Source organism: Crotalus tigris, unplaced genomic scaffold (genome assembly GCF_016545835.1).
Source record: "Crotalus tigris isolate CLP2741 ecotype Arizona unplaced genomic scaffold, ASM1654583v1 scf7180000017658.5313226, whole genome shotgun sequence".
NCBI lineage: Eukaryota > Metazoa > Chordata > Lepidosauria > Squamata > Viperidae > Crotalus > Crotalus tigris.
Genome location: NW_024096545.1, coordinates 144022 through 158478, shown reverse-complemented (window position 1 = coordinate 158478; position 14457 = coordinate 144022). Strand labels below are relative to the sequence as shown.

The following is a 14457-nucleotide window of genomic DNA, read 5'->3' as shown; positions in this document are numbered from 1 at the left end:
TGCTCATTCTTAATTGGTTCTGGGAGGTGCAATGAGTACGAAAAGTACCAAATAATTTTTCCCATTAGGAATAATGTAGTGAGTCACAAGGCAGCCGACAGCAACAGGTTGTAGCTTACGCATTGAGTACCAAATGATGAGTACCAGGACATTTTCACATCAAAATGCATTGAATACCAAATTTGATGTTTCAAAACAGTTGAGTACCAAGGTACCACTGTATACCATTTTTTAAAATTAGTGATCAATCAGAAAGCAAATTATATTCTTATAACTTCCTATTCACTTTTTTTGGATTCAAAAAGCAAAAATGATAAATTGAAATTACCACTGTGTATCTTTGCATTTGATGTTGATAGAACTGCAGCTTGTGTCCTGTGCCTCTCATCTTAATTTTCAGGAATATGTTAAATACTAGATATTTCTAATCCATTATCATGAACCCAGGACTTTCTCTATGCCCATCACCATTTGGGATTGGAGTATGAAAGTCAGCAAACAGTACACAAGTGGGATCCATTATCAGGCAGTAGTCAAGCTGAATTTAGAGAACAAAATCCGGTATATTCTACTCAATATGTAATGTCACATTCCACCAGTGGTATAATACATTATATACATGAAATAGTAGTTAAAACTACTATTTTAAGTGAAAATGAAGAAATGTATCAGCAAACGTTAGAACTAATTCCATAGAATTATAGTTATTTTTATGTATAATAATGCACAATGACTATTGTGCAGAATAAAAATAATTATGTTTTCATTTTGAGGGAACCTTGTCTTCTTACAGGAATAATTTAAATTTTAACGGGGCATATCCAATTTTTTATTCGCACAGTTTACTATTCATATTTAACATTTTTAGAGTGAATCCAACTATGCAAATTCTAAATGCTTTAATGTTCTTCATTTAATTTGAAATCAATTTCTTAATTTACAATTTTATATTATAGCAATGCAATCCAATCTATAATTACTTATACATGATTTTTTCCCAGATTTTGTTTTTTTTCTGCTGTGAAATATTTTAAGAGTACATAAAAAAGTTTCTGTATGCTAGGGGGTTAATAATTTTATGTGAATATTAACAACATTGAATATATTATCTAGCATTATAAGTTTGAAAGATAATGTCTTATTAAACTTTTAATAAGGCCAAGAATTAAGGATGCACAATTGCCAAATCTTAAGTGTGTCTCTAGACCAGGGGTGTCAAACTGGCGGCCTGCAGGCCAGTTTCATCATACAGGAGCCGCGCCCATTCCACTGCCGTCAATGTCAAAAAAGTTTGACATGTCTGCTCCAGACTTTCACAAGAATAGATCATACTTGAGCAGAACAGCAGAGGTTGCTAAAGCATTCTTTATTCCCCATTCATTTATTCATTCCCAACTGTAACTTAACATTAATTTCTTTCTGCAAAGTAGCAAATGGAATTTGAAAGTTAAGAAAATGTGTACTGGTTTTAGGTTTTAACATCCAAGTTTTTTTTTTTATTATTCCAGGTAAAAGTAGTCAGCCATATGAAAGATGTAAGTTACAAAAATAAAGGAAACGTTTTTGGAAAGAGAAAGAAAAAAAACTGTTTTTATGAGAAAATTAGAAATTTATATCAGCTTGCCATCCTAATCCCTCTAAAAAGAGATAGAATATTTAGGTTAACATAACGTATTACAAGAATACTAATAATCAGATTTCCTCTGAATCAACTTTGAATCCACATATTCTATGTTAACCAAGATTTTATAAAGTGAATTGTTTGCTATTACTGACAATTCTGATTATTTTACAGGACTGTGATTATTTCAAATTCAAATGTATCTTACTCAATCGCTTAGAACTGATGTTGTAGAACCAAAAGTTTATATGTGTATGTGCATGCATCCTCTGTCTATCTAGAAATTCACTTTAGCCCTTTTATACTGTTGTTCTCTAGACTGAGATCTTCTGATATAATGAAGTACGTTCTAAAGCTTGTCTTGAATTTGCTCAATCTAAATGGGCAAACAAGGTATGAGATGTAAAACAAAATATTACATTTTCCTTGATTAAACAGGTGCTTAAAAATATAAAATTGTATAGCATTTGATTGAATATTTTATATTTTGTATACATACTACACAGATCAGTCTAGGTTTTAATTTTGTGAATTACATAATACTTTTACTTCTTTGAAAACAAAGAAAAAATTTGCAATTCTATACTCTTGTCCTACAAAGAAGTCACTGAAACCTGCAAACTCCTTTCTATGTATGTGTAGAATTATTTTATTTTGCAAGAGAACTTAGATTGCTGATGAAATGCTTTAAGATACTTCTAATTAATAAAACAGAGTGGACTCAAAGAACATTCCATTGCTGAATACAAAAATATTGCCACTTTAAAAACAATAAGTTAGTTTATTTTACAATACTTTACACTATTTTGTTGTCAGATTTTTCACGCTGAAGTGTCATGCCTTATTCACATATGGTTTCATAATTTTGCACAAAGCATCTCCAACAACATATCATCCATATTTACTGTTCCGATGATGGGCCTGAAAAAAAGTTCTGCAATAACACTGGCATTAATTGATCCAAGCATGGAAAGAGCCACATTCAGTTTGGCAAATCTGTCCTGGTCTTCTCTGTGAATCAGTCTGACGTGTTCATTTAGGGCTTGTTGTGCTTCTTGCTGCAGTCCTTGGATGTACTGCACACAGTGCAGCCCTGGCAACTCTAAAAGGAGACAGAGGGGGAGAACAACAGAACATAAAGATTACATTATCTCTTTCACTTGTAATATAAACAATTTATATTGGATCATTTTGCTATTAATAAAGTAGCATACTACATCAAACTTCTGACTAATGTTATATATTGAAAGAAGTAGTCCCAAAGAGTTATCATATCGACAGAGTAATATAAAAACTGTTTCATGGAAGGTATTTCAATCTACTCTCCTCTAAAGAAATAATAAACTGGTATGAAAGTAACATTTCTGCAAAAATCTCTCTTCACACAAATGTACTGATATCCATGTTTAATAAAGCGTTTCACTAAAGTTCATTCTTATGAATGAAAATGGTCATTGCAATATGTATACATACATACATATATATATCCAATACAATCCAAGTTAAAAAATATGGACTGCTGGTAAAGGTATTTCTGCAGCAAAAAGGAAGCTCCAAATTAAACCAAGGTGTTTACATCTGCACCTCGCTCGCCTCAATACTTAGCAGTTTTGCATGATAGGATCCCTCAATTTTGACACCTAGCACTTGCTGCAAGTATATATTACATTTATACCATTTTAAAATAGTTTAGAATAGTTCTATTTTAGAACAGAAGACAGCACTGTAGATTCTATTGAAATACTTAGAAAATGCTAAAATACTAGTTTAAACTCATACCGGATAAATAACACAGAAACTTGATATGAGTTGTTTTTCTCTCCTCACTGTTCTTTAAGAGCAGCATTATTTACACTGTTTTAATAATAAATGACTGGCATCTCAACAAGCTTGGATGTTTTAAGATTATTGCAAATATTTTTTTCAGATTAAATTATTCAGTCCCTAATGTTTTTATGCTTAACATACTCAGTATTTCATTCCACACTATGTAATTTAATAAAGTTCAATCATATCCTTCCACACCACATATTTAAAAAATGTTATTAATAAATTAATCAAAACCTTTATTTTTTTATTAAATCCTTAAATGAGATATGCTGAAGCAAAGCTACCACTAGTTTTATAACATGATTTTGAGCTAAATTCGTCATTTTTGTTTTCCCTGATATAGATACAAAACAAATTGCACATAGGATTTTTTTTTTCAAAACCCAAACCTACCACGTTTATAGTTAGCAATATACTATATATAGTTTCAAAATGATGTAAACCAAGTAGTTTTACTTCCTGTTGTCTGCATGCAACCCTTGTGAGCTGATATTTGTTTCCACACCAAGTATTACCAGAAGACTGTTTTTCTAACATTTCAATTCACAAAAGTCTAATTCTCACTATGAGCTCTCAATCACCTGCTCTGAATTCAAGAAGCAGAATGACTACTACTACTACTACTTATTATTATTATTATTAGGCATTTAGCTTAGTAACATTTTAAAAATACAGAATATGGACGCCAGCAATCTAACCCTCAATTGCTATATTCCGACACCTGCTAGTCCAATTTAAATCTTTAAATCCAGTTATTGAATGTTTTTTTAAAGATGCTTTTGCAAGTATGGGCAAAACCAGACCAGTCGAACTTTCTCCCAAGCAACAGAGGAATACTATCAGAAGGACAGGCCCTTTTCGTTACCAGATATCTTCCAGATGAGTTAGCGTCCCCGATGGGAGTTGAAGGTCCACACATATAGGGGTCCCCTAACTTCTAGGCCTATCCCGAGTGGTGCCCAGGAACTTCCAAAAACGGTTGGCTTACCCGGATTGAAGAGAACCGTCCCCTTGAGGTAGGCATACTCCTTGGTGCTTATGTCCAAACTCCAACATTTGGCCAGAAAACTTTTGATGCTTTGGATTTCTGCCGCCGACGGTAGCTTGGCGTTGCCGCCGCCACTTCCGTTCCCATTGCCACAGCTCTGCTCCGACTCCCCCTGCGTCTCGCGGAGCAACTGGAGCTGCCGCCGCCGCCGCTGCTCTTCATCGCAGCGCTTGTTGGTCAGTATCCTGTGGAGCATGCTGGGCTCCGTGGTCTCCACCGTCTCGAAGTGCACTCGATCCTGGGCCAGCCCCAGCACGAGCAGCGGAGCCCAGCAGCTGCGCACCAGCACCAGCTGCTCGTCCAGAGGCAGCTCCTGAAAGCAGGGCACGTTCTTGACGAAGCGCAGCGTCTTCACCAACACGGCCGAAGCCGCCTTGCACGCGACCTGCGGGTTCTTGAGGGCCACGCGCCTCTGCGTGCCGCACGAGCAGCCGGGCGCCGGCGCGTAGGGCCCCTGGCCCGGCTGAGGCGCGGGCTGCTGCCGGCTGGTCGCCTCGTGCTGCTGCTGCTGCTGTTCCTCGCTCTTCAGAATGTTGTAGAGAATGCTGCTCTGCCCCCGGGAGTCCGTGCAGCACCGACATCTGTCCATGCACGCCATCTCTCCAAGGGGAGGCAGCGGCGGACTCTGAGGGAGGAAGAGCGGGGAAGCGGCCCCAATCAAAGACGCTGCCTGGTCGCCCTCTGTGTGGCCCTTAACTTTTATTTATTGCTCGCGGGTAGCCGTGCTTTGCGGCGCTGGACTTCAAAGGCGAAGACGCTCGTTACTGGCTGGGAGGAAAGGACAGGGCGGAAAACAAGAAGAAAAGCGACCCTTAAAAACTCCACCTTCTCCCCTCCCCTCTTCTCGGCTACAGAGAAGGAGAGCGCCTATATTTGTCTTTGTGCTGGGCTTGCAATCTGCTGCTTGCGTTGCTTGGGAAAATATTTCCGACTGCGTTGTGTAGCCTCCCAGCCCTCCCCCAGTTAAAAAACAGCTTCTTGGACAAAGCGAAAGGGGCAAAAAATGCAAATCTTTCTACTCTATCATCCCCCACTCTTATCTATTCCTCAGTTAGAGAACTGAAGCTTAGGAAAGCTAAAAGAAAAGATGAACAAAGTTCAGAGCATTAAATTGGCTTTAACTACAGGCTATTCGGAGAATTAGCCAAATGCTTTGGGCTTTGAAGAAACCATCTGCAAAACCGTTTTTTCTGGGTTTGCAGGAGATGGTTGAAATGTTTAACCTCAAACACAGCAATTTAATAAACTATATTTTTAAGATCTAATTAATTTCAATGTATTTGTATCTCCCCCCAAGCCTAGAAAATAGCATTGTTCGTTAATAAATTGACACAGAAAAATATATCTATCCCTCATTTTATTTATATTTTAGTAATTTTACTGGAGTTTTGGGAGAATACTTTTGTTCAAATGCAGTTAAATCTATGTCTCAGAATATTGCTTTATTATATGCCAGATTCTCTTTCAGTTGGTTAACTTTGTGTTCTAGGATTGATGAGCTTTATTTGAGTATTTCCTATCATACTACTTTTTTTTAAAAAAGCATTCTTTCAGCATTCAACTTCTGGCCAAGTTCAATTCAGAAATCCATTAAACAATACAATATTAACTGAAGGCTCTACTATTGTAAAATAAATATTTAGACTGAATATCTAAATCAGTTTGACACATGATGGTGGAGCGGCTAACAAAATTAAAAAGTTGTAATTATTTTTATGTACTTATTTATAGATGTCATTCCTTCCTGTCCAATATTTTGTAGAGCAAAAGCTATAGCTAGCAAATCTATTATGAATATTACTGTGCCTTTATGGTTAACATGCTACATGTGGCCCTATATTTTCTAATCTTTCATTCATTTTGTTTCTTTGGTCTTGGAGCAAGTTCTATTGTTACTGATTTTACCTTTATTGTTAAATCTTACTTGTTTATTATTAATCTTATTTGTTTACAAATACTTATATACTGTTACAAATACTTATATACTGCCTGCTTGTGCAACTCTTAAGAACTTAAAGTATACTTATATTAAAGAATCCATTGCAAATAAATCCAACATTAAAACAGTATCTATTGCTATAATTGGTTAAAATATTCAACAAATGCTTTAGGTGAGAGGTTCCCAAATTCTCTCAATTCACATCATCCTTATTGCCTCAGTAATTTTTCATGACAACCCTAATGGTTCCCAAACTTGCACCACTGTGCATCACGCTTACTAACAGTTCCAGTTCTGGGTACAGACGTATTATAACACTTTGTAATATCTTTTCCAAGGCTTTCTTTCATTGCTACCCTATCAAATGCTAGTCTGCGGCATATTTTGTGACTGCTTGTTAATTCTAAAAGGCAGCATATATGAATATGCTTTGATGAATTCATTGGCATTTTAAGGCTAGTTATTATAGAAGTTGTCATTAGTATGGTCTTCTGCATATGTGATCTTGCTGCTTCCATTACTAACTTCCATTACTAGTGTAAACAGATCATTTGTTTTTTCACTTAGCTGAAAGTATCATTAGTACAGTACAGGATGATTTGCAAGTTTATGCCACAGCCATCTTTTTTTTTTATCTGTTCTCCTTTAACATATATTCAACATATAAGTTAGTTTTATGAAAGAATGAATGAAGCCAGTTTGTTTCATCATGTTCTATCCGTACTGTGGCTTCTTGACCTATGTATAGGCTTTGCATGAGGACAATGAGATATTTATTTATTATATATTTATTCAAATTTAATTTAGCTCTAACTCCAATAGACTCTGAGCAGCATACCAAAATCCATTAAAACAACAGACAGCCCAAACTAAAACAATCTTATCAACAACACAAATTAAAAAAAATCTTATAGATTTTTTGGGCATGAAAAGAAAAAAAGCACTCATAATTTGTGATTTTGATGAGAAGGAAAATTGGATAATGGAAAAAAGTTAAGTTTTTTTTTACTAATCACAGAGTAAAGAGAAGGTTGTAAATGTCCTTGCTGCAAAGGAAAAGGGAAGCTTTGTTTTTTATTGTTTTTTATTTTTCTGCACTTTTGCTTTTCTTTCTTTACTGCTTAATTTGTTAATTTTAGCTTTATGTATTTTGTAAAACTTTAATTAAAATGTTAAAAATAAAACAAGGGACCCAGAAATACGATGATTAATACATCAGCACTGGGCCTGGGACCAGAGCCAGGTTTTAAGAGCTTTCCAGAACCCTAGGAGAGAGGGTACAATCCTTATCTCTGGGAAAATGTTCTGGAATTCCCAATTTCCAAAGTACATATAACAGTTTGATAGTATTGACCCAAACTAAGACACTTCTATGGTCAAAGATTGTATTTCTATAATCATTAACTTCCTGTGGGTATTCTTTGATTTTTCAATTATCCAGTGACCATCAACATATTTTATTCCTCAGCCTGGCATCTGGCATTTCCCTTTCTCTGTAATGTTCTAATGATCCTAAGCATTATTTTGCTAACGTGAATTTAAGAATATTATATGATAGTTTACACATTCTGTAAACACTCCCATATTTGGTGTTAAAATGTAGACTGACCTTGAACTATAGATTTGCTGGCCACTGTATGATTCTTGGGATTTGCCTGCATAGTTTAGTTAGAATCTTTCCAGATTATTTCTCTGTTCCTTGGTATATTTCTGAAGAGACATTTTTCTGTAGACTTCCAATGTGGTAATGACTGGAGTTCTGTCTAATGTCAACTGACTTTTTTTTTGTAAATGTAGAGTATCATCTAAGTTATCTTGGATTTTGATACCTCTACATAATTTCAATATATTTCCATCTTTAAATTAGTTACTGTCTGTCTACCGGCATCCTTTTGCATATCAATTTGAGTTTGAAATTTCTTTCCGACTTTAGTGATCTTTCAAAAGTCTTTCCTTGTTTTTCAATGTGTGATCATTAACTCCATTGTACCAACATACTGTCTTTGGTATATCCTTCCTGACTATGAAAGTAGTGCTGTTTGTTTTTGTTTTATGTATCTTGAATAATAAACAGCATAATCTTCTGAATGAAAACACTAAGTAAGAGCAAGAAAGGACCAAGTGTTAGACCAGTGGTATGTTAAAACTTCAAGCTGGGAGCCAAGTCTCCACCATTTTATGAGAGTGAAGGGTAGCAGGTGAGCTATTACCCCTGTATTTAAGCACCTGTCACAGAAGCATAACTTCCAATCCACACTTCAGTTAAGGAGGCCATGTGTTAGGTCCCAAGACAGCATGACCTGGGAATACTTCCAGCTTACTTTTGCAATCTTATGCTATTTCCAATCATTGTGATGTTTAGACCAGGAGAAGGAAGGACACCAAATATCTTTCTGCCTAAGGGATGTGATTATCTAAGTGTCATTTTATTTTGGCAGACAAGGCAACTAATGTTTCAATAAGGAGCCAGGTGCCTATTCTCAAGGCAAGGCTGCCTGGACTGTTGTTGAAAGGGACATTAGATGGCAAATGGCAGAATAGTTCAAATATAGAATATGATGGTGATAGTGATGATGGTGATGATGTTGAATGATATTATTGAAGGCTCTGAGCAGCTAATAAATAGCATCATAAAAGCAACAAAACCCAGTAATAATAAATATACTCACCTAAAAATGGAAAAAAAGTTTACATATCTGTCAGTTCACAAAAATCACAATATGCCTTCCTATTGATTTAAATAGAGTAGTTAGATGAACTGCTTTCCTGAAATCCAGGAAACAACTGGTGTGCCAGATCTCCATGATACATTCCAAAGCATGGGGTCAGTGCTCTGAGGTCCTATCAGATAACATTTTCAGATTAACAAGACCTGGATGGTAATGATCCTCTTTGATCTGAATGGACAGGCTGATAAATACAGAATAAGGGAGTTTCACAGATAACCAAGTCTGGAACTGTTATACTGCCTTAAAGGTCACAACCAACTGTTTTTGTAGTTTTGTAGAATCAACTGAGCATGACCTTTAAGGCAATAGGGTAGTAAATCTGTTTCAGGGTATCCTGATAATGGTAATGGCATCCTGGAATCATTTGGCCCATAAACTCTCCATCTGAGAATTTGTCTAACTCTGTTCCTTCATAACCAGACCCTAACAGCATCAGACACTTGGTCAGCACTTCTACTATATCCCTGTTTAGAGCACAGGAAATGTATATAACTGGGTGTCCTAGGATAATTGATATAGTGCTGGCAGATGAGCACTTCCAGTATTTTCATGTAGACATTAAAGAAAAGTGGGGAAAGTTGGGAACACTGAGATACTCCACAAAGTAGAAATTTCCAGGCACCTCTCATCCCCCATCCAGTTCTACTGGAATCCCCACCAGTTTCAGCAGAATAACATAGTAAATGAGATTGAAAGCTATTGAGAGGTTAACAACTGCACTCTCCTAATTCTGTTCTCTTCAGAGGTCATAAATAAATGCAAGCAATCCTGTTTCCAGGATGAATCTGTCCTGAGACCCAATTGCCAAGAGTTCAGATAATTATCTGCCTCTTCAAGGGTCCTCTGAATTTGTAATACAGCCATTTTCTCTTACAACATTTCCTAAAAATGGAAGGCTGGAAACTAATCTAAAGTTGTCCAGAATAGTTGTATCTATGATGGCTTTGGATGATAGAGGATGCTGGATGCCAGTTCTTTTCCTTGATTTCCCCACAAATCACTTTCAGCAGGTAAATGATATCCTCCCTGTTTAACTGATGTAGGGAGGAAATACTAGGACTATTCACAGCCTCACAGTTTATGTTCACTTCATCTCAGACATTTGAATCAGTTGAGTTGGACTGAATGCTGCACATTCTAAAAATCTAACATTTTGCTTCATCAGACTAGTGGTTCAGATTGAGGGCACCGGAACACCAGAAAGGTAATGTTTTTGTTTATTCTTTTGTGTCCAGCACACAATTTCTGTACTTACAACCAAAAAGTATAGGCTAAGGAATTTGTTTAACTGAGGCCAGCCAAATTCTGCTCTAAAGAAAATGGTACAGAGCTGTAAACAATACCACCAAAAGTTTTCTGATCAGTTATGATTCTATAGATCAGAGTTTTTCTGGATACAACTTATAGGTTCTTCCCTTATAGGGAAGAAACTATAAGTTGTAATCAAAATTAGATGGAATATTAGTTCTATTAAACAACGGACTAATTATAATTCAGAATGCAGTTCCCAGATTGTTCTACATCAGGTTCCATTATCAAGAGGACAGAATGCAAGAATGAACTAAAACGATAAGCTAAATAGTTCCATTCCAGGAAGTGACAATAATGAACATAAAAACCTACTATCTTCATTAAATATGCATCAATATTTTATTCATTAGAAATATGTTCTGGATGTCTTGAGCAAGACTAATGTGAATACTTAAGGTTCTTTGGAATCTTGTGTACCTGCTAAGCTCAAAAATATTGTATATTTGGAATCAATTTAGATTCCAATATGGAAACATATTGAATTTCATGTAAAATATAAATTATTCTCACTTTCTAAAGAAATATACATGAAATAACTACAATTGTATTAATATCACCATTATATTCCTTATCAACTTTTTGCTTTTTATATTACACGGGTATTTTTTATGTAGTAAAAAGTTACCATGACTTGACTCTCAATTTCCTTTTATAAATTGCATGCAATATATTTCATTTATAGTCATCAATTGTGTGCTCATAATTCAACCCCAAATGGGGTTCTATAATAAACTGTTTTGTTGGCTTATTCAGTAAACTGGTACAGACATGTTCCAATTTTATGAGATTTATTACCTTTGTTGCTGGATGACCTTAGCATCTTGTTCTCTTTCTCCTGGTGATGAGAATTAAGAGTTATTACCAAGTACAATGGAGACTTCTGATGCTTTAGATAGTTTAATGCTGAGACATAGAAGGCGTTCACTCGGGAAGAGAAAAACTAATTTCTTTGATTTAAATAGGCATTTGAAAGAGGTTAACATTCTTTTAAATCTTGTAAATATCTTCCCTTTTCTCATTTTTTAAAATGATCAATAGGTTCCTTTTTATTACTAACTGAAAAGCCACATAATACAAGAAGCTGAAACATTTTATTATGTGTGCAAGGAGCTGTTTAACTGTATGAAGACTGTTCATTAGTGCAGTTTAATTTTTTTAAAAAAGTTTGCTCTGTACTCTGTTTATTGATATATTGATCAATCAATTTATCTGAACCCCAAGGAAGCTTAGATGTACACATTATAAAGCAACTTTAAAATTTGGTTTTAATATGTATATCTGCCAAATCATTTAGGAAAAAAATAGAAAAGGTTGAAAGCTTATTACTCTCTTTTGATAGTATATTTGTAAATAAAATCACAATACATAAACTGCAGTTTCCTACAGCACAGAATGTAAAAACAGCAGTAACTATGAGTTAGACGTAAAGTCATAGTTGTGATGTCTAACCTGCCCAAGCTATACATCAGTTCAAGTAGCCAGAATATCTTCAAGGAAGCTTTGCATGCACAGTTGTAAATTTGAATGCTATTACCTCACTATCACGATTATACACAAGGTTTTTATTTGGCAAACATACTTGCTTAGATTATATGTCATAAGTGTAATTTTGAGATAGGCTTTTATTCGTGAAACAAAAGGATGATGTTTTATTTTCTACTGTCTTCAATTAATAGTATCAATTCATAATTTCAGATATAAATGAATATTTTTCATGAGAAAATTGCACCATAAATTATTTATGTATATATGATTCTTTTAAGTTCCAATGATATTTAAGTATAAAGAGATACTAGATATGTGATCTTAATTCATAGACACCATGTATGTTAGAAAGATATAAAACACTTTGTGATAATCAAAAGTGAAATTAGAAACAATAAAATATGAGACTAGGATGATTCATAGTTTAAGGTTAAACTTCTAAAGTTAAATCATATAATTATCTTATGTTGCAAATTCTACATATTCTTTGCTGCATTTTGTTTTGCAAGAGAAATAAAATTTATGAGTAATTTTTTCATGTATTTACTCTTTGAAAAGAATCTAGGATCTAAAGTTGCAATCTCATTATAATACTGGTAAAATGAAACTATCTCTTTTATTTCTATGGTTTATAAATAAGTGAACGAAGTCACCTTAGAAACAGAGCTTTATGATTTATGAACAATACCTCTTTTCTGTTGTTGACCTTCCCATGAACTTTTTGAATTATGTGCCGTAGAAACAAGACTATATATAACCTTGATCTCATGAGATTCTTGGTCATCTACACATTTAGTAGTCTACTAAAACAATAAGGTAAAACAATAAGCAATCCATGCAATTCTAAAGCCTTAGCAGTTTAGATTTTCTAAACTGTGAAGGATAGGATTATTTATTTATTTAATATCCATCACGACCAAAATAACTCTTGACAATGTTAAGCTGTTGTGATGCTTTGGACATTACGGTGTAAAGGTGATGGAATCTTTAATACAGGAGGCAGAAACAATAGACACATTTCTACTAACTCTTTAATTACATCTCTTAAAAGGGAACTGGAATCCACTATAAATAGTAAGTATTCCCAGAATAGCTTAAAAGAAATCTCATCCCAGTTCAGTATTCCACATAAAGTTTAAAAAAAATAAATAAGGAATTTAAATAAGGGGTTTGAGAAAAGATAAGTAATGTAACAATAATAGCTGAAAAAACTGAGTGTAAGAATAGTAGCAACAAAAGTGCACATCAAAATATTAACAGAATAATTTTTATCAGTTTCATCATAAATAATCCTTTACATTAAACTAAAAGAACTAAAAAAACAAAACAAAATGCAAAATTATCTCAGGAATTGTGCATAACAATCACTTATGTCAGCCTAATTAAATACATAGGCCATAATAAATAAATAAAATGTATTGTACAATCTTGTACAATCTTAGTACACGAGATGCGCTGTTCAGCATTCAGGTTCTTGTACATCGTTGTAGAGATGTCAATCACAGTGTTTACATGTGCTTCATTGATTTCGAAAAAGCTTTTGATAAAATAAAACACAGCAAACTATTAGAAATCCTGAAAAAAGGGGACTAGATGACAAAGACATCCAAATAATAAAGAATCTGTATTGGCATCAGGTAGCAAATGTGAGACTAGGCCAAAAATACTCAGCTGATACAGAAATAAGAAGAGAGGTCAGACAGGGATGTATTCTGTCTCCATTGTTGTTCAATGTCTACTCTGAGTCAATCTTCAACGAGGCACTGGAGAATATCGATGCTAGCATCAAAGTAAACGGTGTTTGGATCAACAACTTAAGATATGCTGACGATACAGTTCTGCTTGCCAGTAAGCATGAAAACCTTCAGCTCCTCATCAACAGAGTCACAGAAATATCTGAAAAATACGGCTTGAAGCTTAACACCTCAAAAATCAAGATCATGGTCATCAGCAAACAACCCATTAATTTACTACCAACAAATTCAGAAGGAATACCACTAAAAAAGTTGAAAGGATCATGCACCTTGGTTCCAATTTACATGAACGATGGGACATGACCATTGAAGTAAAGACAAGGATAGAAAAAGCCCGAACAGCATTCTTCAAAATGAAAAAGGTCTTCTGCAGTCATGACATAAGCCTAAGACTGAAAATCAGGCTTGTCAGATGCTATATTTTTTCTATCCTGCTCTATGGAGTAGAGCAGTGATGGTGAATCTTTTAGAGACCGAGTGCCCAAACCACAACCCGAAACCCACTTATTTATCACAAAGTGCCAGGGCCACATCAGCATTTTGGTGCCCTCAGGGGGGCAGGGAGGCGCCTCTGATGCCACCTCTGGTATACCACCATGCTACAAGGCTTCAAAAACGGCCACCTTCGTACTGCAGGGTGCAGATACAAGGCGCTGCACCATGCAAGAACGGGGCAGGGCTAGTGAGTATCATGCAGGCACTGAGCCCTGCCCCATTTGCAGTGCATGCGTGCTCGCAGC

General features: G+C 35.2%; 1 protein-coding gene across 1 annotated transcript; it reads right to left on the bottom strand.

The window, feature by feature from the left end:
* Positions 1-2243: 2243 nt before the first annotated feature.
* NR0B1 (nuclear receptor subfamily 0 group B member 1) lies at positions 2244-6918 on the bottom strand. The gene is made up of 2 exons (XM_039335730.1): positions 4440-6918; positions 2244-2723 (listed from the first exon to the last, which is right to left on the bottom strand). Exons 1-2 carry the CDS (start codon positions 5095-5097, stop codon positions 2479-2481), a joined length of 903 nt encoding a protein of 300 aa, XP_039191664.1. The 5' UTR covers positions 5098-6918; the 3' UTR covers positions 2244-2478.
* Between the last annotated feature and the right edge of the window lie 7539 nt (positions 6919-14457).